Source organism: Atta colombica, unplaced genomic scaffold (genome assembly GCF_001594045.1).
Source record: "Atta colombica isolate Treedump-2 unplaced genomic scaffold, Acol1.0 scaffold210, whole genome shotgun sequence".
NCBI lineage: Eukaryota > Metazoa > Arthropoda > Insecta > Hymenoptera > Formicidae > Atta > Atta colombica.
The window spans coordinates 1,489,059-1,516,871 of NW_017259306.1; the positions used below are offsets into that span (position 1 = coordinate 1,489,059).

General features: G+C 32.8%; 4 protein-coding genes across 4 annotated transcripts in view; 3 read left to right on the forward strand and 1 right to left on the reverse strand.

The window, feature by feature from the left end:
• The window catches only part of LOC108687690 (epithelial discoidin domain-containing receptor 1-like), a 154,293-nt gene extending 144,621 nt beyond the window's left edge, over positions 1–9,672 (forward strand). The window contains exons 14-16 of the mRNA XM_018193603.1: positions 1,354–1,476; positions 8,650–8,791; positions 8,925–9,672. Of these exons, the coding sequence (XP_018049092.1) occupies positions 1,354–1,476; positions 8,650–8,791; positions 8,925–9,272 (613 nt within the window). The 3' untranslated portion in view covers positions 9,273–9,672. The remainder of the gene's footprint in view (positions 1–1,353; positions 1,477–8,649; positions 8,792–8,924) is intronic.
• Positions 9,673–15,722: 6,050 nt separating this feature from the next.
• Positions 15,723–17,596, forward strand: LOC108687691 (probable DNA primase large subunit). Its single transcript, XM_018193605.1, has 4 exons — positions 15,723–16,004; positions 16,189–16,451; positions 16,522–17,087; positions 17,198–17,596. The coding sequence occupies exons 1-4, from the start codon at positions 15,805–15,807 to the stop codon at positions 17,438–17,440; spliced, it is 1,272 nt and encodes a 423-aa protein (XP_018049094.1). The 5' UTR covers positions 15,723–15,804; the 3' UTR covers positions 17,441–17,596.
• On the reverse strand, positions 17,584–18,515 carry LOC108687692 (magnesium-dependent phosphatase 1-like). Its single transcript, XM_018193606.1, has 4 exons — positions 18,364–18,515; positions 18,171–18,228; positions 17,873–18,094; positions 17,584–17,764 (listed from the first exon to the last, which is right to left on the reverse strand). Exons 1-4 carry the CDS (start codon positions 18,398–18,400, stop codon positions 17,599–17,601), a joined length of 483 nt encoding a protein of 160 aa, XP_018049095.1. The 5' UTR covers positions 18,401–18,515; the 3' UTR covers positions 17,584–17,598.
• A 3,137-nt stretch (positions 18,516–21,652) lies between these two features.
• On the forward strand, positions 21,653–26,752 carry LOC108687689. Its single transcript, XM_018193602.1, has 5 exons — positions 21,653–21,883; positions 23,418–25,714; positions 26,181–26,379; positions 26,459–26,623; positions 26,709–26,752. The coding sequence occupies exons 1-5, from the start codon at positions 21,709–21,711 to the stop codon at positions 26,750–26,752; spliced, it is 2,880 nt and encodes a 959-aa protein (XP_018049091.1). The 5' UTR covers positions 21,653–21,708.
• Positions 26,753–27,813: the final 1,061 nt, after the last annotated feature.

Here is a 27,813-nt window from a genome sequence, read left to right on the forward strand (position 1 = left end):
TCTCACACATGAAAATTTTCAGTATTATACGAAATGTTCCATGAAAACGCAGCTAAATATTAATCCGCTCGTTACCTCGCATCAAAGCACTTGAATCCGCGATCACATCTTTAACGATGATAGGTATTACAAATTCCAATTCTCGCACATTCCGGATTTTCTTGTAATAAAAAGTGTTGCCGGGAAATGTGTGCTCGCTGATAAGTGCTGCGCATTATAGATAAGTATATGTTCCTTTAACACGTTAAGTCGCAGTATCAACTTTTAAATTTTTACGTGATAAAATTCTGCTAATATTCTGTTGAAGTGGCAGAGTAAGAAGGAATATTAAAATCATTTCATATAAAATGCTTTTAATAATTTTGAGAACTCGACGACACATATCATAAAGCTTAATTGTTCGTTGTATGTGCATGCACGGAAAGAATAATGATTTCGCTAAAATATCTAAAGATTTAGCTAGATACAGATCTGAAAATAATTTTGTTGAACTATCAAAATTATATAGGACATTCAAGCTAATTGCTAGAATATTACAACTTTTTGCAGCATTGCTTATTACGTTTGAATTTTCTACATGATATATTTTGATGATGAAACAAAATTATTTTCAGATCTGCATCTAGCTAAATTTTTATTTAAGTAAAATTATTTTTTTAGTGTATTCTACTTAAAAATGTAACATCAGAGAAATTTATATTTTCTAAATACCAAATTATTAAAGTTGAAAGGATATCATATCGTGGAAATTGCAATTTTTTTAAGAGAAAATTAATTATATTATCTAGCCGTATAGTCCGAAAAAAAATTCTGATTCTTCATTAATCTAACATTGTTCGATTATTCATCTACTATATATATTCATTTACTATATATAATTCATCTACTATAATGTTAGCTAAAATATACGAGTATATTACATAGTGTACAATATATGTTCATTTAATTGTAATATACAATAATGTTCATTTATTATATATAATTCATCTACTATATATAATGTTAGCTAAAATATACGAGTATATTACATAATGTACAATATATAAACATGACTACGCTAACGTATAAGCGACGCACTGTTGTTACCGAGCTTAAAGTATTCAAGATTACGGCTCCCGAAGTGCTGCAATCGTCTCTAACGAACCGGAGCTCGGTTTCATTTCCAGCGAACTGCCGTCGCTGAAGTTAACACGCAATAAGTTTCTCCCACGCGAGAGTTTGACGCGTTTATTAATCGTGAGCGACGCACAGCCCTGACGCAGCCCCGGTTCCCGACGACCTACACCTCGGAGGAATCCCTCCGAGGCAATGGCGGTCGGGTGTATTCGTGCGAATACCTTAACTTTGTCGCAGCAAACTCACGCCACTTCGTCGTCGTTTCAGTTTCAACTGTCTCATCTACATGGCGGCACAGATCGCATCGGGCATGCGGTATCTGGAGAACCTGAACTTCGTTCATCGAGATTTGGCTACTAGGTGAGTACAATAGGACTTTGCTGAAACGAATCTCTCGCGGATTCGCTTTCATCTCTCGAGAATAAACTTACGAGCGAGGCTTTATCGTCCTCAATCGGTATTCACTCTGTATCTAAACACTCCATGATTCTCGCAATGAGAGAAATGATTTTGTTATAAGAACAAATCAAGGGAAAGCAAATGCGACATTTGTTAACAAAATGATCGATTTATTACGATTGCAAATTAATTTGTCTGTGTAATCAATAGTTTGCAAATAAGAGGCTGATATAAAAGTCATAGATGATTGCAAGCTCAAATTCGTAAGAAATTGATCAATTCTAGTCAAGTATTCTCCCTATATTAGACTGGTTGGTTTCCTACGATTTAAGACTCCACGATCATCTACGAATTCTATGTAAACGAGTCTAAAGTTTATCCAAAAGATAAACTAAGATAGGTTAGATTCTATTGTATTGTATATACTTTGTTTCTGTTACTAATAATATTGGTTGGTAGCAGACTAATAGCAATCACACAACAAAATTTGTTGTCACATATTTACCGATCATCGGTTAAAGATACTGGTGGCTTGTTAAATTAACAAAATCCTTTCAATGGGTCCTCAGTTAGCATAATACGTGATTTATACATTAAGCGGCTACATAAGATTTTAAAGCGTAAAACTTAAGTTTTTAAATCCTAAACCGTAAAAAATTGACGCAATCATAATCGATTATTCTCCTCACGTTCGACTGTGATTGATTAATTTCTTACGACTTAGGACTTGAAACTTGAGTTTTACGCCTTAAAATCTCATTATAGACGCCGCTTTAGTTTAAGTAATACAAGCTTACAAACGATTACGCGTTAATAATTCTTTATGATGCAATTTTAACAGTCAAAATGACTATATCGCGTATATCTTTTTTTATTATATACATATATTCAACAGACAGTAGTATATTTCTGCAGATTCCGTTATACTCCACCTGCCGAGTCTTAGATTAAACGAAATTGGAGAATGGATCGGAGATTTGAATACAGACGTGAATATGAAGCTCTTTCTCGCGCGAGTGCACCGATGCGTGTCGAGAAGATGTAAGATTACAAGGGAATCTTCTCGGTCGACATGACGCGAGGAAAATTACAACGTTTTCGTGGCGGCAACAATATGCAGAGGGTTTTATAATTCCTAACGCAGCCGGGGTTGATCCCTGTGTCGCGGTTGAAAAACGCGATATATATATCTCGCTGCGCGATTTTTATTGAAAAGTAATTTCAAAAGTCGGTCGCGACCAAACGCATGGAAGAGGTATGGTATGGCACGGCGTGAATGTCGCGGCATGGTTTTTTTACGTTATTGCGGAAGGGATAAATGGATCCGTTACACTCTTGATTTATCTCCCGGCGTAAATTTACTCATCCTCCCCGTATTTTTCCCCATCTCGCTTTCCGCTTCATCGGCTAACAAGACTCCATTCGTGCTATCGACTTTAAATAGTAGCGAATCGAGATTATCTTTCGACGGATGTAGCCCTCACGATCTTGTTTGAGATTGTGCCGTCCGCTTTAATTGGCACAGTCTAATAATTAACAGAGATGTTCTCATGGTGTGTGCTTGTACTCGATAACGTGTACGTACGTAGAGAGAGGATTTTACCACGTCGAGAACCTGTTAAAATGGGATGGGGCACCGATATCGATTCCTTCCTCTTCCCCTCTCCATTACACTCTCAGGATGAAATTGAATTATACCAACCCCCGCAGTGCATTTCCATAAGCCCCAAAACAAACGGAGCCGAGAACCGCATGGGAAATCAACGATTTGTTAGTGAATCGTCGCAAGGTATGCGGCGAGAAGAGCAAGCAGCTAGTTTGTGAATGGTACTGTGACCTCGGTGTAGAAAATTTTGACGTTTTATTTGTTTCTATTTTCTATCCAATCGCATTCAATCGTCGTAACTATCTGGATCAGCTTATAATATTGTGTCCTTCGTAAACCGATCGCCAAATGATTCCTCCGGGTTTTTCGCAGGAGCAACCAACCTCAAAGTGCGCGACTTCGAACACACAATAGCCACCTTCCTCAATCCAACATAATGGCCTAATATTTGTCACGTTTGCAGTCGATTTTCCTTTCAACCTTCCTTTCACTACAAAAGGATATCTGCCTCGCATTAAGTATAAATAGAGATTAAGTATAAATCGGAAAAGGGTCGGGATTATTGTCTAAAAAGAAGAATTTATACATTTTTTATATGTTTCGATCCAAACACATCTTTAACTGAAAGCGCAGAACTGAAAATTTAAGTAAGCCTGTGCTGATAATGAAATTTTAATTCCGGAATACTTGCCGATTATTCTCCTTGAATTTTCCATCACAGATAACGCGCAGGCGCCCGTAAATTTAATGATGAAAATATTGCATTAGTATAAAATGTATATTGCACCGACTCATCTCATAGATATTACAATTAAAATCGATATTACAAATTACATTTATTATACTTATTCTATCATGACATTTTGCATATAGACATGTGTATCTTTTTCATACGAACTCCATATATTTTCAAACAGTCTCCATTTAATTTCCATGCTTCTAATATTGCATAGATAAATCTTCATGATGATCTTCAGGTCACATAACGTATACAGTAACCAATATCGGTAATCATCGATCTACGAATACAAAGTACACATCTCGTATATGAAACAAAGTCCATCTACGTGGCTGTTATTGAAATGCAATGGCCATCTCGTTGAATCGATAGGACGTTTAGATGCACATATGTGCATATATGTATATCTTCCGCACACACGCGGGCGCATATTCGTGCAAACCACCGAGTTCTCATAGCACGTGGGACCTAGTTTCCGGCTGGACAGTGTCTCTCAAACCCTCGCTCGTAAATCTTAATGTATAGCGAGAGACACTTCCTGCGAAGCTTTCATGACGATATCAGCCCTGTCAGCATTCCTAAGAGCTTTTGACATGGTTCGACCCATCGATTGCAGAAATATCGTTCAGAAGTATCGTCAAAACTACTTCTGTGTCATCCCTATCTCCATGTACTCCATCATAAAGTCATATACAACAAAATATTGATTTAGATGAACAGAAATATACATATATGTATATAAGTAAAATCCGAAATAATTCGCATTATTATATTAATTGTACTAAGATAATAATTTTAAACTTATATATATGATTGCGAGAAGTACTCACTATGTTCGATATTCACTGGTATTCGAAACGAGATATCTTTACGCTGCTCACATTTTCATTAGCATTTTTCATGACAAAATGCTAATAGTGTTGCAAATTTCAAAATATTTTCGAGAGCATTCGAGGGAATGGAATGTCCGCGTCTGTGATTGCAGCAGCCATAGATAATCCTTTGGTTAAATTTTTAACATGCCACACACGGAGCTTTATAAAAATTTGTGCGATACGTTATCCTTCTCTGTGCTTTTGTGAGAAAAAAAGCGGGGTACGATCCGATCGCGTTGCAAATAGATCGATGCCTTTTGTATAGGTACCGGGATTTAATCAAAATTTAATCAGAATTTAATGGCACCACCGCTGAACTTCCACTTTGATGGCACACGTCAGCGTGACGAACCGACGATATTCAGTGAAATACGCGACCGTATGGGAATTCCACCGTGGGGCATAAATTCTTCGTGACTGGCGGCGTCAAAAGAGAAATGGACATTGCGGGTATCAATAGCGCGCACGCGATACTTTGGAAATGCATTTTTGCCCTTTCTATATCGAACGACCTTTGCGCGCGATTTATCTATCGCGATAAACGAGAAAGAGCGAAGCGAAACATTTATATTCATTTAAATCGAACCGGACGAAGGATTCCGAACTATAGAGTTTAAACGTTATCGAAACCGGTTGGTCGAGTACCGAGGATGTTCTACCGATTCCTCCGCTCGAGACAAACTGCCAATCCATCGCAGGCTCTTATTTCACTCGCGAATGCGCGATGTAGCTATAGAGTCATTGTCGGAGCCAAGCCAAGTGAAAAAGAAGGAAGGGATCGATTGCTGATCAAACGGTAATGCAATTCAATTGGCTCGAATGGAAAAAGAATACCAACGAATGAGAAGATCGATAGCTCTATGTAATGCTTTAAAGATGGAAAGGATAGTGGATTCGCGCAATACGAGTGTTTGACCAACCGGAAAAAATATAAAAAGACCAATATTATACGAACGAAAGTAAAATCTCGCATTACAGTACAACTCGCCAATAACGCTGATAATGTTATTCTATTAATGTGCGACATCAGAGATTGGTGATAGTGTGGGTACACTATGAATAAATGTACGTCTAAAGGAGTAGAAATAGCAAAAGCCTGTATTCTGTATTCCCGCATGTGGGTATTTTGCATTCCGGTAAAAGAGATTTCCTTCATCCTATTTTGAATCACAAATGTACCGGACGAGTTTTCTTTCGTTTTCTTTCTGACAACAAGTGTAAGTAGTACTCGATATTATGTCTAATATTTTTTTTTTCTACTGTTCATTCTCACATTCAAAATATAGTTTTAGTTATGCAATTTCTAATTTCAATTTAACCAAAAAAAATGCAATATAAACATTATTACGTTTCTCTGTAAAGGAAAAATTTGTTTCTCAGATAGAAATAGTTTTTGCTAAAAGATCCGAAAATACTTTCGTTCATATCTTCTCTCTTGCGGCAAAATTCTATGCTTTTCTTTGCGGCAAATATAGACAAACTTTAATACTAAAGTATTGCGCGTTTAACTCGTAATACAGCTATTCGGCCTCGCAGATCCCAACATTGGATTTAAAATGTAACTTCAAGCGATAGAGGAAGCCCGATTCTCCTTATCCACCCTCGAGAATACTGATAGAACTGAAGACTGTAGATATGCAAGAATTTTATTCTCCGCTGACGAGAGCTTACGTGTTCGAATAACCGGTTAAAAATTCAAAGAAGTCGGCTTTTCTTCTACGCTTACTTCCTCGCCGTACTCCTACCTGAGAAATCTTTCGATGATTCATTTGTTTCTTTTCCAATGCATATCCAATATTCAACTTTCAATCTAACTTGAGGCCGAACGTCCGACTTCAATATTGATACGTTGGAATCGACTTCAATTATACAACCGCGTCAATCAGCCAAGTACACTTAACGTTTCTATTCCTATTGACAATAGCGCTCGTGCTTGCGTCAAATGGCCAAGTGATTCCGAGTTTAACTTCGACTTGCAACTTGCACAATGACAGGGATGATTCTCTTTATCCATCGAAGAAGTCGTCGTGAGTTGAATGTAGATATTCTGCTTCCTTCCAAGAAAGCTTGTCTTTGTTCCGATTTTGATTACAGACACGAAGGAGATCTTTCGTCATGCTCAACATATCTGATTTTTTTTTCCTGATCCTTCTTCCTCACATTTTTACGCGTAAAACTATTCGTAATATCATCAATTTCTTGTTTCCCTACAATAATTTTAGATTAAAATTCTGTTGTATAAATATAAAATAAAAGATGAATAATGAATAAGTTAAGAAACTAATGATTTTAGTGGAATTTTATTATTAAATATGATTTTAATTATATTTTGTTATTATTTTAATTGACAAAGATTTAATTGACAAGTTCTGAATAATTACTCTCATAATCTGTTGGAATTATTAAAATTTAGGTAATAGAAATTAATGATTTTGATTTGCATAGAGAGCATAGCGTTTTCTATTGTATTAATATATATAATACATTTAAATAATATATCTGTGTAAAATTTCTATATGCATTAACGAATTACCTACTAATATGTTTAAATCCTTAAATATTTGAAATAATCACATAAAATAATTTTAAATTTATATTACAATATCATGAATGTGTAACAACGCATATTATTGGAATTAACTATAAATAACAAATAATATATTAGTAAGCATTAGTCTATCTGATATCCGGATATTAGGCAATTAAAATTTTATGAGACATAAATTTTACACAGATTTCGAATCTCCGTGATCAGGATTTATTATTTTTGGTAATAATGCGAGCGATCAAAGTTCTAACCATCATATTATGGAGCGGAGATCATCACACCTGATTTATACTGCAACAGCTTCAATACGAGGCGTGAACGCGGCTTATTGCATTACTGTCGTACTCTACAATATAGGGAGAACCGGGGTCAACTCTGTCGACGCATGGCGAAGTAGCCAATAGCAATGATCGATAAAGCGCCCCTAATTAACCAGGTTCTGCTGCCAAATTGGAGCTTTGTTCCGGCGGTGAAATTAATTGATTCTATCTATTCCATACCCATACTATTCAGATAACGTTTGGTTAGTCGTCTCTCAGATAGCGAAGATTAGTTCGTCTTTAAAGCGAACTGGTCAATGACTGAAGCTTTGAACGGAAGTTGTATGAATGCTTATCCATCTGTAATTGTAAGTTCTCCTCAGGGAAATACTTGAACGTATCTCTAGTTGAACCCGCTCAAAGGACAAACGAGATGAAATATCAGACGTATTCGTGATAAGAGATATAAGTGATAAGTAATTACGTCTATTACATATTAAGATTAAATTTATATAATTACAAAACTTCTATTATCTCCGCAGATACTGTCAAACGGATAAATTTTTTATATCGAGTTTTTCTCTTAAAAGAAACATTTTACGATTACTGCTGTGATAATTTAATGTGGAGAAAGTTTATTCACGCATCGAGTATAATTGCACATTCGTGTGTGTTTGGGCAGGAAATGCAGCTCGACCACATACACGAGTAAATGTTACGTGCAGACAACCATTCTCGCTTCCGGTTGACTGCCATGCACAGAATGCGTATGCGTATGCAGATTGTACGCTATGCACTCCACGCGGCCACGTACCGGCGAGAGATCAATCTGGCTGGCTTCGTCTCTTTCGTTTTCAGACAAGCCGCTCGGAAAAGTATTCAATTCGACGCGCGCGAATGTGTAACGAAACTCTCTGTTCAATTCCTAGAAATACTCGAGCTATCCTAAAGCCTTAAGCGCTATATTCCGCTCGAACGATTTGCGGAGATTATCGAGCAACACACGAAAATCAATGTAAAATGATGCGGATTTTGAATTTTCTCTCGGCATGATAGAATAGAAGAAATAATTTCACTTTCTCTATACGTTATAATTTTGTTTGTAGAAACTGTTTGGTTGGTAAGGCTTATCACATCAAAATCTCGGATTTTGGCACGGACAATGAACTGTACGCCTGCGATTACTACAAAGTTGATGGAACTATGCCGTTGCCGGTACGATGGATGGCATGGGAGTCAATATTTTTGGTAAGCTGTGGCCTCAACTATTTTATTTCGAATGACACTTCACAATATGTCGAGATTTATCGGTAATTCTCGAACCGCTGCAGGCGCCGAAATTCTCAAATAATGTGTTAAATCCGTTAAATCCGATTTTCAGGGAAAGTACACGACCAAGAGCGACGTGTGGGCTTTCGCAGTCACCCTCTGGGAGATTTTGAATCTTGGCAGACGTGTCCCCTACGAACATCTGTCCGACGAGGAAGTGGTGCAGAGCCTGCGGCAACTGCATCATGCCGCTGACTGCAGCAATGCCAATCCTGAAGACAGTTGCAAGGAAGATCCTAGAAACGGCTTCGATTATCTGCCTCGGCCCACCGCCTCCTCCAAGGACATCTACGATCTGATGCTCGAGTGCTGGCAACGAGAGGAAACTGAGAGACCGACTTTCCGTGAGATATCGCTCTTTCTGCAGCGGAAAAATCTTGGATACGCTCCAACATCCTGATATTGAGCCCCCAATTTCAGCGAGCGCGACATTCTTAGTAGTCATACAAATCGGAACAAGTTTGTTTCTGAAACGAAACGACGAGTGTACAATGACGGACAACGTTCTTATCCGAGATATTGCAAGAAATAACAAGCGAATAATGATTGAATGAGAAAAAGAATTGAGAAAAGAAGATGAGAGATACGATGAGAGGACATATTACGTATCGCGACATCGAAATAAGTACAACATGGAAATTTATTGTCCGTCAACGAAACAAGGTTTTGAAACTTGGAGTTTACGACAGAAATCGATTGTCCTTCTATTTCTCCCTATTCATACGTGTACTTTTTTCGGACAACGAGTATTAACAGACAGGAAATAAAGTTAGAATAGTAAATAAAGATAGAAGAATTAAGTGCGAGTTGAATCTTTGAGAAAATCTTATGATATGAGATTTGTTGAACTACGAATAGTAGTTCAAGATATATCGCGTGCCGCGTACAACTGATCTTCGTAGAATTCTCAGTAGCGAGACTATTCGAGCATATCTAATCGATTTAGGACACTAAGTACGGATCTCGCGAGTATTCACGGCAGAGTATATAGTGCGAAGATCTATACTGGAATAAACCTATTACTCTTTTCGAAAATGTAAGAAAAGACAAGAACGGATGCGAATTAGAAAATACGACAATCGAACGAAAGCGGAATAAAGAGTTTGTCGTAGATAATCGCTCGACAAAGAATCTCTGAGGGTATTTGAAGGATATTGGACGTTTGTGAGGTAATGAAACGAGGAGAATTTTCTCATCAGGAACTTAGGAGCAATATCGTATGTAACTGTAATACAGCTGTGAACATTCCTGCACGGATGGGTACCTATACTGCGCAATTAGACAATTACGCAAATAGGAAGAATCATTACTTAAAGATTAGGGCTCCTTCGAGATTATATCATTTTGATTAAGGATTCGATGAGAAATGTGTAAATCACATTGACGTACGGCAATATAGCAACTACGATATTAGACGCTACGAATGTTCGAGTTAATATCGTAAAACATTATAACTGTATTTTATGAACGTGTGGGTGCCTATTTCTCCCTTTCTCTTTCGCTCTCCTTTACTATCTTTCAACATATTATATTGGTATCGTCCCTAGACACTCTGGGCCTATTTGTGAGACGAATCTACATGTGATTTACATCGTGAAATCCTTTATCGTCATAAGACATATCGCGAAATAGCGAAATAATTATTATCGTGATGCAATAACGCATCAATGAATTATCTGATAATAAGAAAATTAAACGTCTTTTTAATAATACTTTTGGTTCGTATCTAAACAGAGATTTGTGTGAAACGTAATGCATGTGAGAATACTGAATTAACTTCAGAAGCAGTCAAGTGACTGTAAAGATTTCTCGATAATACATGTTTATTCGAATGTAACTACTGCAATCACAGTTAATGTGAATGGGATTTGTTGTCATAACTGATGAATATCATATGTCGTAAGCGTAAGGTAGACGAAGGGTAATGTTTTACCTATTCTGCATTGAAAGATGGTAATAGATTACGTATCATGACTATGACACATCATAATTGTAACTTTATATGATAGGCGGGATCAATGAAATTAGAATATTGTACATATAGGCGTATCGTAATAAGGAAACGTTATCATTACATTTTTTCAAGAATGACGAATGAAAATCGAATTGTCTTTGAGATAGCGAGAACGCCACACGCGCTCGCTGGTAATTTGGTATTAATGTGGAAACGATGGCAATTGTTTAGCTTCCGGTAAGTTATATATCCATAGCAAGTGGTAATAGGTTGACGAAAGTTTAACATATCTGTAGAATGTACTTTCTTATAAAATTTAAAAAGAGAAAATGCGCGAAGGAAAATGAGTCATAATCACTTTCAAACACTTCGAAATTAACGGGCTTATATCCGTTGCGCGTTTTCGTTGTACTCGATTTTGATAATATATTTCAATTTATTTTAAGTTCCGTGTATTTATATCAGATGGACTATTATAACTTATGCGATATTTAGCGGATAGACGATGTTACCGTTATATCATTAAAATACTATTTATATAAATTAACATAATACCGCGTGAGGAGTAGAGATGGTACGGAGGCATAGCCATATGTAGTTGAAATATACGCGTTGAATTTAAACGTAACTGGAATTGCTTCTATATCACCGAAATCGAGATCGTCTAAAGCGAGTGGAAGAGAATTATAATTAATGCGAATTCGCGTATAAATTTACGAGGTAAGAAATAGGCAATATCAATTTTTGATCTTGCCAGAAGTAAATAGTAATAGCCAATCGATTAAGCCTAAGATTGTTAAGTCTAATTTACATTTTGCATAAGAGTATCGGATGATCAACAGACATATAATAATTTCGTGTTATCGCGAAACGTTTTGGCCAATCGATTTTTCGCACCGATTGTGACTGAGTTGAAACAATAATACTACCCATCTCTCTCGTTGGTACATTTTTAGTCCGAAGCAAACTGCCATTATATTTCTAGATGATAATAGAAAATGAATTGTAGTTGCGTTTAGATTCGCCAATATAAGCATAACGCTGCCTTTGGCTATATTGTTGCCCTTTACTGCTAACGAGTAACTTACTTGTCTACTCATGTGATAATTTAGTATATTTCTACGTATCTACCTGTACCTACCAATTCAAAAATCTTCATGGCGAAAGGATTATTCCAAATATAAAAACTTTGTTTTTACTATAAATCGTAGTTGAGATAAAATATTATCTATAATCAATTCTATATTAATAAAAATCTGAAAGGAACAATTATGAAGAATAATGAGAATTCAGATCTTACGTTTAGGATCTAGCAGCTTTATATAAATCCAAAATGCAGCTGCTCCATAATTTATAGTTAGTGACGTTAGTGAAATAGGATAATATACTCATAAAGAAAATATGCGTAATCCTTTCTCTATGCAAAGATTCGCTATTATAATCTAGATAACTTACTTCTACCTAGCGTGCCCTTTTTCCAATGATGATTAATTATATTCTTTGTGAACAATTCGAGCTCTATCAATGGCGTCAATGAAGTAAATGTTTGGAACTGCAGTAACAGGGACGAGTAAAAATATTTTGTTCAAGCATTGTGAGGTACGAACACGCTAGATCCTTATGAAATTTCATTTTTTGAAAACCCTACATATATTGATAAGCTCGATTTCAAATACTTACTTGCAATGACATTTCCTTATCATTCAACTATATACATTGCTGATTTCTTCGATGTACATTTTAAATGCGTATTATTGACAATCACGCTTGCCTCGGAATTTAGAAAATATATTTAGTATCAATCGCAACTTTTTTAAAATACGATTATAACTAACAGAATTAACATTTTATAATTTATAAAATACAATAATTTAAAGACACGATCTCTTCTTTATCATAAATCTTAATTCTCAAAAATAAATATAATTTTATTAGCGCGAAAAAAAATATTAGATTTCTTATACATAAATCAAATAATATGCTAATAAAAACCATTTTAATTATCATGTTTTCAAGATAAAAACGAACATTACAGTTATACTCCGTTAAAGATGAACGTTATAGCTCCATGAAACTACATCATTAAAATCGTCATTAATGTTATGCATTCGCGTATATTGTATACCATGTTATGCTTAATTTAGAAATCATTTCAGATAAATTTAAACTACATCGTACAAAGTGGTATATCATTATGATTAAAAGATTACGGCAATGAAATTAATATATTTATAATCGTTGATAAATTTTTTCTTTCGTGCACGAGCGAAATATAATTTCGATATACCGTATTGTTGACCTCTATGGTGGAATTGCGAGGAATTTACAGGTAATCGTGAATAAACTGAGGAAGAGCTCATCTAGTTGTATTTTCTATCTAGGTAGGGGCAACACTCACGGCTATATCACTCGGCTACGTATTGCACACTTTTAGACATTTCCTTCCTAAAAAAATTATCCGATAGACGAAATTCTCAGGATTAACACAAAAAGTCTTCGATCTTTAACAAGAGAATTGCAGCGAAACTGACCATTGGCCATGGTGAGTTGCCCATGCCTGTTCTACGCTATCAAACCTTGATCGTTATAGTCATAAAATTATTTTGTACTAAGAACTGTTTATAATTTTGTATCTAATCTCTGTAAATATCAAGCAGATTGTCTATGAGTAATAAAGCTTGAACAAACTCGATTTAAGTAGACTATATATAAACGGGGAAAAAGTATATATATATATATATAAATATATATAAATATATATAAATACAAGTATTTATAATACATTTATATTTTATTTAGTCGTAAGGCAGCGAAGAGATGTAAGTAAATTTCGCGTAAGCGGATCGGTAACGTAACAATGTACAACGATCTAGAAATTATTTGTATTATAAAGATGACAATTAAGGGACAAATCATAAAGGTATACATGTTACTCAGTAGCCGTGTATATATATACATATACTATACATCTAGAATCTACCTAGTCATGTACGACACTTTATAACAATTAAAGTGTATCCCTGACAACAAATGCAAAATGCAACGTGTACTGTTCTTGAAGATTCTTGCTTGAATAGAGATAACACAGAATACTGATGCGATCGACAACCATCGAGGAGAGGTTGAACTTTTCAAGCGAATTATCATTTCAATTTCGCCACAAAGTTCGCTCATCTCGATTACATTGCTACATATAAGTGCAGGTAAATTCTACCGAATTCATAAACTTTTGTGCGTCGTAGACCTGAACACATCATTTATATAACTTACATGTGTATATCATTAAAGAAACAACATACAACTTGTAAGTTCCATTATCCATTATTCATGAAGCACAACGATAAATCTATTTGTATTGGAAAATCAAAGTCATATCACTTATTTCATGGAATTCCTATCATCCCATAAACTCTCTTTGCATCATGTTACATTAATTTGTATCAATAATTGCACTAAAATACATGTATGTAGCTTAAAAAAAACAAAGTTTTTTTTTCGTCAAATAAGAAAATCACAATTTTCTTTTATTCTTTCTTTACCATATTTTATTTTCTTATAATTCATATTCATTCCCGCTTTTTTCTTCAGGATATCTATTGAGAGGGCGTTAGGTAGATTTGCAAGCTACGCAACTGTACGACTGACAGATCCCTAATAATATTTATTCGATGCTTGTATGAACGAATGAATGAATCTCATTATCAAACATAACAATTATATGTATAATGTTCGAATTTGTTTATTTAACTATAAATAAATTGAAGAAGTAATAACTTTGAGAATTTTACATTTGAACCGCAAAAATGAATGATTCATTGTGGGAAAATTGTAAATAAAGTGAAGTGAATTGAAAATTGAACGAAAATGTTGCCGCATATGTTGTATATATAAAAATGAAAAAACAACTATGAAAAATGTTTGCAAAAACAAAATAATTTAAATTCACGAAGAGAGGAAAAAAAAAGAAAAAAATTGTTTTACAGTATTATCTTTGCTTCAAAGAAAAAATTACAACATTTACAAAAATTAAATTTAGAACATTTTTACAAATAAAGACCTTACATATAATCAGATTCTAGCCGATGTAGTCTTGTGATTGGTCCGACATTTTTTCTTTAATTCGCCACAGTTGTTTCAAAATGTATTTTATTATCTAGCATTTTTTGACAATGAATTGTTACAGAAAAATGCTGATGCATCCAATCATTTTTATTCGGAAAGAAATACTTATATTTAAATATTATGCAAAATTGAGAGAAAAAATTGGACTACATTACGGCTCCACACATAATACTTGCAACGCTGACAAGTATTTGTTCTTGTTTAACATTTGATAAACAACAAGGACGAAAGAATTCCACGAATATTGTGTCTTATAGCGTTTTCTCTTGGCTGCACTATCGCCCACTAGTGCAACATTCAGACAGTGTACGATGGCTGGTAGTAAGCGAATTCATTCAGTGTTTACGTGGCTATGTAATGCAAATTTTCTGCATGAAGTGGGATTTTGCTACACCATCTCAAAGAAACGGTGTAGAGCCAGTGCGACATTTAAAATTTGAAAATGGAAGCGGGAACAGAGTTTTAGCGTGATAATGATACAAGGCGACACAAGTGTCATTTTATTTTTGTCACTTTCTGAATGTCAATAAGGATAGAACGACACTTGTCAATTTGTATCATCAAATGAAAAGCAACTACATGCAACTGGTGCAGTGCGAGGCTGCACCCAGTGTAGTTTCCAAGAAAAAACTATTAAATGGAACGCAGCCTATGTATGTTATGTCCGCCAGAAACTATGAAAATTATAGAGCTGCTACATTTACGGTGCCACTGCAGAGTAAGAGAGAGAGATAGCACTTTCTTTCTCGCACAATTTTGAAGAAAAATGCCGGACGTTGTTGTGGTTAGACTTCGATTACAGTCTTTATTTACAAATACATTTTCATATGTCAACAAAATTTGAGAATCATCTGATATGATTGATGTAGACATAGATATGTTTTATATTATACCACCAAATGGCGAAATACCGTTTTATATTATGGAAGATTGTATTTTGACTAGATTAGATTATTTGAGGCTTCTAAGTGAAGGGTCTGCTAATGAATTTGATGGGAAATTTGAGTACTTATTAGAAAATTCTACTTACGATAAAATTGGACATTTTATATTAAGGTGAGTATATGTTAGAATTTTTTAGACTATAATCTTTAATAATTAAATATAATTTAAATATTTATAAAGAATAAGTAATATACAATTTAAAAAAGTTCATGTGTCTAAAATAAAGGAATTACACAGATAGAACTATAAAAATCTATATTCCTAATTAATTAAACTTTGTTATTTACTGTTTTAGGTTATTAGCTTCTGCATCGTCAGATTTATGTATATATTGGATTGGCAAAGAATCATTATTATTTAAACATAGATTAGATAGTCTATCACCTAGACGATTACATAAATTATTAAAGCAAATTACATGGAAATTACAAATATTTAAAGATAAGAAAAGTACAATTGACACAACTCTCATTGAGTTATGCAAATTTTATTTGCAGCCCTTAGTTTTTAAACATCTGACATCAAATTGTCACGATTGCGATAATTTTCGATACGAAAGTATGAATACAGAATGTTATTTGTATATAAAAAATTTTCAAATAAACTAATTTCGTATTTCATATTCCAGTGAGATTTGAAATAGTATCAGATTTGGTGAAAGAAAGAGAACTAGCCCTTAATAATGGAAATGTCATCACGCACTGTTCAGATTGGAAAAAAGTACTTCAATTATTATTTAGTAATTATATAATCAATGAAATGAATATCATAAAGAAACAATCTCAATATATGATAAAACATGATCTTAGATTCCATATTTTAAATCAGAAAATTCAATCCTATCTCTTCAATGAAGGTGTCTCGCATGGAAAAGTAACTATTGATAACATAGAAGCAGAAGCACAGAAATTCCCATTATGTATGCAACATTTGCATTCTTTATTAAGAAGAAGACATCGTCTCAGTCACTATGCACGTTTATACTACAGTCTTTTTCTGAAAGAAATAGGAATGACCCTGGAAGATTCAATTGTATTTTGGAAGCAAGAATATTCCAAGCCACATACTTGTACTTCAGTATGTTCACACAATTGGCAATCCAATGAGAAAAAATTCATATATAGCATCAGGCACATGTATGGTTTAGAAGGATCGCGAAGAACTTACAAGACGCCTGACTGCAATTTCATTTGTGTAAGTACAAAAATATTACACATGCATACAAAAAATCTTTTCTAAACTTTATCTTTTCTACATAAACTTTATTATTAGAATTACTTTTTCAAACATCGAAATTATTGTAGGTTGGTATTAGTGGAGCAACATACGAGGGTGGTTGTCCTTTCAAGGATTTTGATACGAGTGTACTCAGAAATCTTTTACAAGCTTCAATAAATGAAAATGAAATTGAAAAGTTTATAAATAACGTATCTACTAAAGATCCAGAAGTTCTCTGCACTACATTTCTGAAACTCGTACACGAAAATGATATTAACGACGCCATTGTCAAAAATCCAGTACAATACTACCAAAGAATGATTAATTAATATCAATTCTTTTTTCGTAATGAAAAATGTATACAATTATTGCCTTCATTTATACCAGAATTTTTTGTTATTCAATTCAAGATTTTACTAATAAATTTATTTTGTAGATATTACAAAATAATCATAAAGATAAATAAATTATATTAATGTTTAAATCATTATTTGTTATTAAATGATTGCAGAGCATCTTCTACAACACAACGACTTACACCATCTTCAACTAATACAGCATGTACTCCAAGTTTACCAACTTCCATAACATTTCTAGCCTCATCATCAAAAAATATCATATCTTTATAATCAGTGTGCGAACTCTTTCGAATGCTGAAAGCAATATAAATTGTAATTTTAAACTACTATACAATTACCCTATTAAACTACTATATAATTATACAATTACTTTATCCTTTATGAATATTACACAAGACTTACTTAGAAAAATGTGTGACTTTGCTGCCAGGAAATATTTCAACATACTTGAAATATTTCTTCCAGCCAAATGCATCTATTAATTGTTTAGCCCCTTTTATCTCTGCTGTACGTGATGCTATACCTAATTCATATCCTTCTCCTGATAACTGTTTTAATACCTCAGGAACATCAGAATAGTGATCCACGTCATAACCACGTGCATCTATTACTTTATTTTGTGCTCTAAAAATTTTCTTCTTTAAGTTGGACAAAAATTCTTAAAATACTATATAATCTTATCAGTTTTTAATGCACGCACCCTTTTTTAAATGGTGGCTCTACAAAACTCTCTACCCAAAACGGCCATAAGGTATAATCTGAAATGTAATATTCTTTCCATTTCTCCAAAAAAATCACATTCTAAATAATTCTTATCAATATAAAAAAAGATAATTATAAATTTATCATACATCTAAATTATAATATTTACAACTTCGCCTGTAAGTATATACCTAAATCAAAGACGATAACTTTCGGTTTTTTCTCCATTTGTTCCCTTATTGACTTATAAGGAGACAAAATTAATCAGTGACAAAGCACTATCACTAATATGAGTAATTTTCTTACATAAATAATAAAACTACAAATCTCTCACACGGTGAGTGAAAACCTAACTTGACTTAATTCCTTCCATTACCATCTGCACCTATTTCGATTAGTAAGTTCTTACTCTAACCGCTAGAGGGTACTAGAAACAATTTTTTCAAACGAATACTCGTAGAATTAATTAACGGTCTTCATCAAGTATATACATATACTAATCACATTTTAGAGGAAACAATCATGATTACCACTTTAATTGCTATTGTTAATGTTAGTATCAGTTAATAATTATTTTGATTAACTCGTTTGCATAATTAATTTAATAAAAAAGGGAAAACTCATCACACAAAAACTTATACGATTGCACGGAGTTCATCTGACAGACCTGTCACGCATCCACGCTTGATCTATACAAAATATTACATATAATAAATATTTACATATAATAATTATTCAGAAGTTTTCTTGATGCTTCCGATATCACATGTTTAATTATTTCCATACGATATAATTACAAGTAATGACTTAAAATTGGATATGATGAGAAGAGAGGCTACAGTCACCTAAGTATCTCTCATTTAATAAAGCAAAAAGAGTATAATCAATACATTAATTATATATAAATGATATATATATATATATGATGTGTACGTACGACGATAATTCCGTGGTAATTGTGCTTCGCCACTGCAAGAAGTATCCAAAAGAGACACAATTATACACACACACACACACACACACACACACGCACGCACGCACGCACGCACGCACACATCAACAAAAGCATTACAAGCCGCATCGCTCGCATCGATCGCACTGATACTACATTCGTTTGTTCGCCTTGCATGCTCCAACATGCTCCAACATACTCCTTTTGCCTTAGTTCGTACTCACTCCGAGCGCGTTGGAGCATGTTGGAATATATTGGAGTACGCGAAGAAACGAAGCATGACGTATGGCTCCTGCAAACTAATGGAAACGACGCTTGCCACACGATAGAAGTTATCGCACTAATCAATCATTCTATTGGCTCCCGTATAAAAAACGCGGGAACGCTTGCCGCGCAGCGGAAATTGTCGCTGACCAAACATTTTATACTCTTAAGTCAGCCTCACTTTGCAAAACTTTTGAAAATTATGTAATATTACTTCCACCGTGAAGCAAAAGTTAAATTGAGTACAATTTTTGTTGCGCGGTGAAAATTATTATATCTATTACTTCCGAACAAGCGAAACACTACAATAACTTCCGCGCGCACGGAAATTTTACCATGTTTTTTGGGCGGAAGCCATTAAGGTATATCCACACAAACTTATTGCATCATTTCTAGAGAAGTTTTATAAAGTGAGACTTAGGCTAATTCTACAATATAGAATACACAATACGACAACTTTCGCGCGGCAAGCATTATGGTTCCTACACACTGGACGCGGAAACGCTTGTCGCGCGGCAAAATGAGACGCGATAACCAATGAACATAATAAAAGTTGTAAATTTGGCTACCGCATTACATTTCGCCGTGTGATGAACGTTTCTACGTCCAGTGCAGAAGCCATTAGGATATATTCACACAAGCTTACATAGCTGCATAAACATATGCATAAAGAGAATTATCCAATCACATTTTACGTGCGGCTTTATAAGAGAAATGCGATTTGTTAATGTTCTTTATGCATATTTATGCGACTATACAAGTTTATATGAATATATACCTTTGAGCCTTTTTCACCAATTTTGATCTGATTACTAATCGATGACTTAAGTCTGCGTTCAGCAGAACACAATAGTTTTACAATGATCGGGTGCATCGCGCATTCAAGCCGGACAAAACTGCTAGCCTGTTCGCCGAACGATTGATATGACTGTTGTGGTTAGTTCTACAAATAATACCAATCATGTTTATTTGACAACAAGAATAAAACGACGCTTGTGTCGACTTGTGTCATCAAATGAAAAGCACCCAATGCCAGCATCGCAGTACAATGGCAAAATTCTAATCTAGCTAACAATCCAGCAGGAAAACAAGTATTGTGTGCAACAGACTTAAATTATTGTGAACAAACGTGTTTCACTTCAACTTATTGCTCCGTGTGCATCAGTTCAGAGAGTGCAGCAATAAAAAACAGATTGTTTCATGATTGTTCAGTTTCTTTCAAAAGAGGAAGAGAGGGGAGAAAACTTCTGTGAATTGATCGGTAATTAATTTCATCAGAAATTGGTGAAAAAGGTCCTTAAAATGACATATTTGAACGTTAAAAATAGAAAAAGCGAAGATACTGAGAATACAAAGTACAAATAACGCGAACAGACCTTTTATTTTAGACCCTGCGCACAATAGAAAGAATAAAGAATTAGGAATAAAGAATAAATGATTTTAATTTATCAGAAATCGGATACATCGGAATACACGATTTTTGAAATCGTTTATTCTTTATTCCTAATTCCTTATTTCTTCTATTGTGCGCACAACCTTATGCCCATATTCAGTTAAACCTTAAGGCTTCCTTAAATTTATCTTTAGATGCTCAATAACCAATGAAATAATTCGAGTAGAGTATCTGAAGATAAATTTAAAGAAGAATTTAAATATAAGGCCTGAATATGGACATTAATATTTAAAACAGCTTATCATTAGAGAAATCAAAGATTAAAGGCGACATTAAAGGGATATGATCTGATTAGCTGTCTAAAACACGTTATCAGAGCGCCATTTTAATTCATTATTGCGTATAATTAGAGTCCTTGGACTCTACATATAGAGTCTAATAATGTAGTATGTACTATTAAATACATACTATCAGTACGTATTATACTTTCTTCTTTTTTTAACAATTTAACTTTTTTCATGTAATGCATCAGCTGTAAAAGTGCTTTTTCATATCGTCGCTCATTTTCGACATCAAAATAAGTCAGATAGAAATTGACGAATAGCGTCAATTTTTATCTTGTGATTTATTTTGACGCTGAAAATGAGCGTCATGAAAAGGCATTGAATTAAAATGGCGATGACAACCTAACCCAATTGACGCATGTCGCATCTCTGGTTTCTAGGACTCTAGTCGTCATCTGTTGGCATGACTGGCATTCGTCATTTCAAGCCCACCAACGAGAACCAATGGGAGTCGTCGTACGCTACTATTCCAACGTTCAGCGCCCTGACCATCAATTTGAAGTGATTTTCAGTTGTGCTGCCGTTAAACGGTTACGTGTGTTCGACGTGTTTACGTTGTATCGTTTTTATAAAATCGTACGAGATGCCGGATTTTAAAGAACAGTACAAAAATCCTCGTCTAGGATTCGGCGACACGAATCACAGAAGATATCTGCGTGCTTGTAACTACGATAAATCTCGTAGGGAAGCCAGAACACGGACTTTCGACAAACATCGCAACCTGCAAAACGATTCATCGCCAACAAGCGTGCAACACGGTAAATTGAAAAAGAATTCTCATTTAACGTGACTTATACATGATAATTAAATATCGCCAAAGCTTTCATTTCTACCAATGTAGATTGATTCCAATCTCGGTTGAACTTGTTCTTCATCTTTTTCTAATTCTTGCCTATTTTTATTAATATAAATTAACTTCAATCTTGATTTAATTTATTCTTTATCCTTTTTTAATCTAATTGGTAAAAAAACAAGCATCAATTAGATTAAAAATAAAAAAAGACTGGGAATTAAGCTACATGTTTGATTTTAAAATTTAACTATCAGATATTTTTACTTCTATTAAGGCCCGATTGCATCAACGTACTTTATCTCTAAGAGAGGCTTAAAACTCTCAGTTTCTCTCTTTAAAATCGAAAAAGAGGAAGAGATAGAGAGAGTTTTAAGCCTCCCTTAAAATCAAAGTAATATTGATTCATGCAACTGGGCCTAAGTCATTATCAATGTTGATAAGACAATTATTTTATATAATATAAATTATACATATCTGACAAAATGTTATTGAATTAATATTGTGTTCATAACACTTATCGGATATTTATAATTTATATAACAGAATAATTCTTTTGTTAATATTGACAATGATCTGTAGAGATTAAAATGTGTTTTATTTGATCATTGTTCAAAATTTTAGCAATTAATATCTTTTAGTTTAACTCATAGCTATTTGTCATTTTGATCTTTATTTACTCTTTTAGTTTTTTATCTAGATTCTATATCTAGGTTCAATAAAGATCTATTTTAAGTCTCTTCTTAAATTGTGATAAAATACATATTTATTTTATGTAAACTGTTCATAATAAAATGTTATATATTGATCATATTTCTTATACAGAAATATTGTTAATATTAATATTTTTTAAAACATTTTATTGCCTTTATTTTAAAGAATTAATTAAATTTTCATTAAAATTGAATTCTATGATATTAATGAATTTATAGAATCTGTTATTTATGATGTTCATTTATCATTATATGAATGGAAAATTTAACAATATAAAAATCAATAATTTGACGAATTAATAAAATATGTTACAATATTAAACAATGACTCTATTTGCACAGATCCTTAATCAGATTTAATATTGGATTTAATAATATCCATAATTATGAAACTGTCAATTATAACTATTCTTCTGAAGAATGAAATGACTGATTCATGTAATTATTGTTGTTATTAAATCTTATGAAAGTTTGCTATATAACATGTATTCTCGTTTTATAGAAACCAAATATTATTGTAGTTGTATATGTTCAATAAAATATCATTGTTGTATATTTTCTTGTATGTATGTATGTGTGCATGCGTGCGTGTGTATGTATATATATGTGTGTACATACTATAAAAGATACATACATAAAGAGATATGATTATTACATATAATTTATGTGTAAGTTTATATTTACATTTTAAATACATAGGTTTGAATTGATATTTTTCTCAATTGTTATATATTTATACTATGAAATTAAACAATTATAAAAAGGAAAAATTTCTATTATTTTTAACAGAGGTCACATCTGCCATTGCTGATGAACGTATGAAAAAATTAATAAAATGGAGAGAGGAACGTAACAGAAAAAAGAAGCTGGAAGCTACAATGAAAAAACCAGCTTTCAAAGTTGGTGTTGTTCATCATTCCTTATGTTCTCCAATGATCAAAAGTGGCACAATTGCAAAAACATCAAACAAAATAGAAAATTCGAACTATATCAAAAAACGAATTACAAGAGCTACGGAAAAACGATTGATTGCTAAAGCAGCTGCTCAACAAATGGTAAAGGATTCAACTTCGGTGATAAAACATCCCTTTAAAACCATGACTTCTTGTACCAAAAAATCATTTGCCCCTGTTGATTATTGTTTTAAACCTCCATCTGGTTTGCAGAAGATGCCTCTATTTGGTCTTGTACCAATGAAAGGAACGCCACAAGAGAAATATCCATCATTACAAACACAAACTTCTAATATTACAGAGATTTTTAAAACTCCTACGCCCAAGTTATCATTAAATAAACAAAAGTCGTCACAGAAATTAAGTGAATCGATTGTTCGAGATCCGGACGAATTAAATACAATTGAAGCAATAGGAGTATCATTAAAAGAACAGACAGAGAATCAAACAGATTCCTTACACGAAAAAAATTCTTCATCAAGCAGTACTGATACAAAAATACCATCAAAGATTACTTCAACATCTTTTGAGAAAGAAAATTGTGATATGGAAGATCTTATTTGCTTTTCGCCATATCTGACACGAACCCGTGGCAAGAGAAACTCTAGAATAGAGGGACAACAACGGTTGGGTATTGGTCGTCGATCTGATGAAATTCCAACCAAAGATACTGTTATGAAAAATTTAAACATATGTGTGGAAGAGGAGGAACGTACTGCTCAGTATTTCATGCTTATTGTGAATAAAGAAACTGATAGACTTAAGGAACTCTGTAAGAAATGGTTGGATATTGGAGTAGAAAAAGATGTCCCAGAAGATGCTGTGTATGAAATACAACAAGCGGTAGGACAAACAAATTTATTAATAAATAAAAAATTTGAAAGATTTCGTGGCTTAGTACAAGATTGCGAAACTGGTAAAGGAGAAATGCTGGTTACATGCAAAGATTTGCAAGGATTTTGGGATATGACGTACATGGAAGTCAAGGATTGTGACATGCGATTTGAAAAATTACAGCAACGTCAAAATAGAGGATGGCAGGAAGAGGAATACATTATTGTCAAGCCTGCTGTTAAAAAACGAATGGCTATTAAAAAACGAATTGTATCATCAAAACCAAGTTCATTACGATCGTTAATCCTAGCTGCCAGAAAAAACATGGAAGAAGGAATATTAAATAAAGACATTATTTTGTCGCAAGATACACATTTAAGTGAAAAACCAAGTAATAGAAAATCTTTTACTGAACTTCGTGATGAAAATACCAATATTCGACGTAGTATAAATAGATCCCATGATCTTAATGAAAAAAAATCAACTCCTACTCGACGTGAAAGCTCTACTAGAGTAAGTTCGATACAGAAAGTGCAATTTTCTGACAAAATTAAAAGAATGAAAAGTCCATTTGCAGCTATGAAAATAAGTCAAATGTGTAAGACACCCGAAGTTGAATTAGATGACACAATATCGTATGTTAATTCTGATCAAACGCCGGGCAAAAGCATATTAAAGAAATCAGAAGAATTAGAAAATAAGGAAGCACGCATAAAATCTGCGCATAAAGTCAATTTTGATGATCAAGTATTTCTTAATAACATCCCTCTTAATGAAGAACAAACTAAATTAAGTTTAGCTGCTGCATTAACTAGAGTAGATAGTTTAGATAAAATAGATACATTAATATCACCACCCATTAATGTCGAAAAACGATTAGACTTTGAAGATTCTGATAGTAACGATGATCTGAACAAATTAGAAATTAAAATAAAAACAAGAAAACAAAATAAATCTAAATCATCTATTCAAAATACTTTAAATACTATTGAGCATCTATTTAATGACATACCTTCAGTATCCATTAAAGAATTATCATCAATAACAGATAACAATGAGAAGATTGTGTCATCTAGAAAAAGCCTAAGAAAGCGAGTTCAACATAAGGACATACCAAATAGGAAAAGTGTAGATACTTTATTTTCTTCTTCAACATCAGTTAACAGAGATGACAAAATGGCCACTACTACTGAAATAATTTCAAAAGACATGGAAGATGTAGATTTAGGAATGAAAGTACTTAGAAATAGAACTATCCTGGCAAATAATACTCCTAAAAGTAATAGAAGTAGTAAAATGGTAAGCTATGTTTTTTTCTTCTTTCTTTAAGCCTACATTACATCTCTTATGGTGCACACATTAATTATTCAATTGCCACGAGCATGAGATTTACAGTTTTAATGCCGGTTCCGAACAGTAAATTTTTTTGAGAGATATTTCTATAGACAAGATACTCTTGGTGATTGCCGACTTTTTCTGAGAGGAAACACAAGCATAAATATTTTGGTTCCTATTAGAATCGAATCCGGAACCTCTGGCATGATAGACCAATGCACTATCTACTATATCATGCTCGCGCTCTTATGTTTTTTAATATCTTTTCAATACAATCATTCATAACTTGATATTAAATATAAACTAATTATTTCAAAAATATTTTAGTAAGAACTTTTTGTATAATTTTTTTATATCTGTTTATATATGTATTAACATATTTATAATTTATTAATTGAATAAATAATAATTAAGAGAAATATTTTTTTAGATGACGCCGAAAAAGACAAATATTGACAAAGAAGAAAATAGTCCGGTGAAATTAACTAGAAAAAGCTCATTAAAATTACTGAAAAAAAACAAAGATGAACATATGACACTAAATACAAACGATACAATGCAGATAGAAAATGTAACATTGATAGGCAATACTTCTAAGAAGAGATCACTCCGAAATGTTGCATTTGATGGTAAAACTTGTATATATTATTATATTTCTTTTGGTACACATATATTCAATATGCAATATAATCATATTTTGTTACATAGAAACTTGTGTGGCATGTGCCGAAAATAAACCAGTATTACCTATGACTCCTTATTCAAAACGTCGTAGCAAGACCCCCTCAAGACACTCCCTCAAGAATCGGAACAAATCGATTGATACATTTGATGAAGATCTTATATCATGGGACACACCAGACAAAAAATATCGTAAATTTTAATAATATATAAAAAGCGTAATAGAAAATATAATACTTATATAAAAAAAGAATTAATCAAAACTCATTTGTTTCAGGTCATCGCAGGGTTACTAGATCATCTTATTCAGATAATTTGTAATATCTTTTCATATATTATAACATTTATATGTTGTGTTTATATAAATTGACATAAATTGATCATATTATATTATAAACGTTTTACATATTACGACATCTAAGATGTAATATATACATGTAATAATTGTATTATAGAATATTTCATTTATTTTTTATGTTTCCATATAATATAGAATTTGTTTTAACACGTTTTCGATTTCATATCAATATTTTGAATTTATTGGTATTTGAATTTATTGGTATTTACATAGTCTATAAACTTTTAAATATTGATAATTCATAAACGATTGTAAAATTTCATAAAAAAAAAAGTTATAGAATAAAAAAAGAAAAAGATTGTAAATAAAAAAATAAATAAAATTGTATGTAAAACTATTTATAAGTGAATGATTTAAAATTAAATCTATGGTTGCTAAAATTGAAAAACCAACGAAGTGAAATATTGACGATAATTATTAAATCATATTTATCTTTAATTGTTATTTTTATTAAGTTATTATAAGACTTATTTCATATTATATAACTCGAGCAATATATTAAAAAAACCATTAATATATTTGTGTTATTTATATTTATTAATCGTTCAAGTATTATTTAATTCTATATAATTTTTTACGGAAATATTCAACAAAAAATATTCAATAAAAAAATAAAATTGGTTAAACCAATAATCAAATTGGGAAACAAATCTAATAATAAAAAATTAGTATTGATCGAGGCAAATAAATATCAATATTAGTGCTCTTCGCATTATTAAAAAAAAAAAGGTAAAATCTAAAATTCTAGTGCAATAAATTCCTCATTGTAGAAATGAAATTTTGGAATATAATTTTACATTATGTAAATAATTTTTTACTATAAGATTTTAGTTTATACATTTAGATCCAGAAACTCCTACCAGAGAGAAATCTGAGAGAGAACATAATAAGGGCCTTTTTTCTGTAATCGCAAATTGCTTCCGCGCACTACTACACTCTAAACAAGTGAATGTATGAATATTCAAACAAGTTAATTTAGTGAATTTTGTCCTATAATACGCGTTTACATAAAAATGGAATTGCG

Coding starts and splice junctions, on each gene's coding strand:
- LOC108687692 (XM_018193606.1), bottom strand. CDS start 18,400: ATGGAGAAAAAACCGAAAGTTATCGTCTTTGATTTAG. Junction 18,095..18,170: donor GAGCCACCATTTAAAAAAGG/GTGCGTGCATTA, acceptor GAAAATTTTTAG/AGCACAAAATAAAGTAATAG. Junction 17,765..17,872: donor AAAGTCACACATTTTTCTAA/GTAAGTCTTGTG, acceptor TATTGCTTTCAG/CATTCGAAAGAGTTCGCACA.
- LOC108687689 (XM_018193602.1), top strand. CDS start 21,709: ATGCCGGATTTTAAAGAACAGTACAAAAATCCTCGTCTAGGATTCGGC. Junction 26,380..26,458: donor CCGAAATGTTGCATTTGATG/GTAAAACTTGTA, acceptor TTTGTTACATAG/AAACTTGTGTGGCATGTGCC. Junction 26,624..26,708: donor CACACCAGACAAAAAATATC/GTAAATTTTAAT, acceptor CATTTGTTTCAG/GTCATCGCAGGGTTACTAGA.
- LOC108687691 (XM_018193605.1), top strand. CDS start 15,805: ATGATTGATGTAGACATAGATATGTTTTATATTATACCACCAAATGGC. Junction 16,005..16,188: donor ATTGGACATTTTATATTAAG/GTGAGTATATGT, acceptor TTACTGTTTTAG/GTTATTAGCTTCTGCATCGT. Junction 16,452..16,521: donor CGATAATTTTCGATACGAAA/GTATGAATACAG, acceptor TTCATATTCCAG/TGAGATTTGAAATAGTATCA.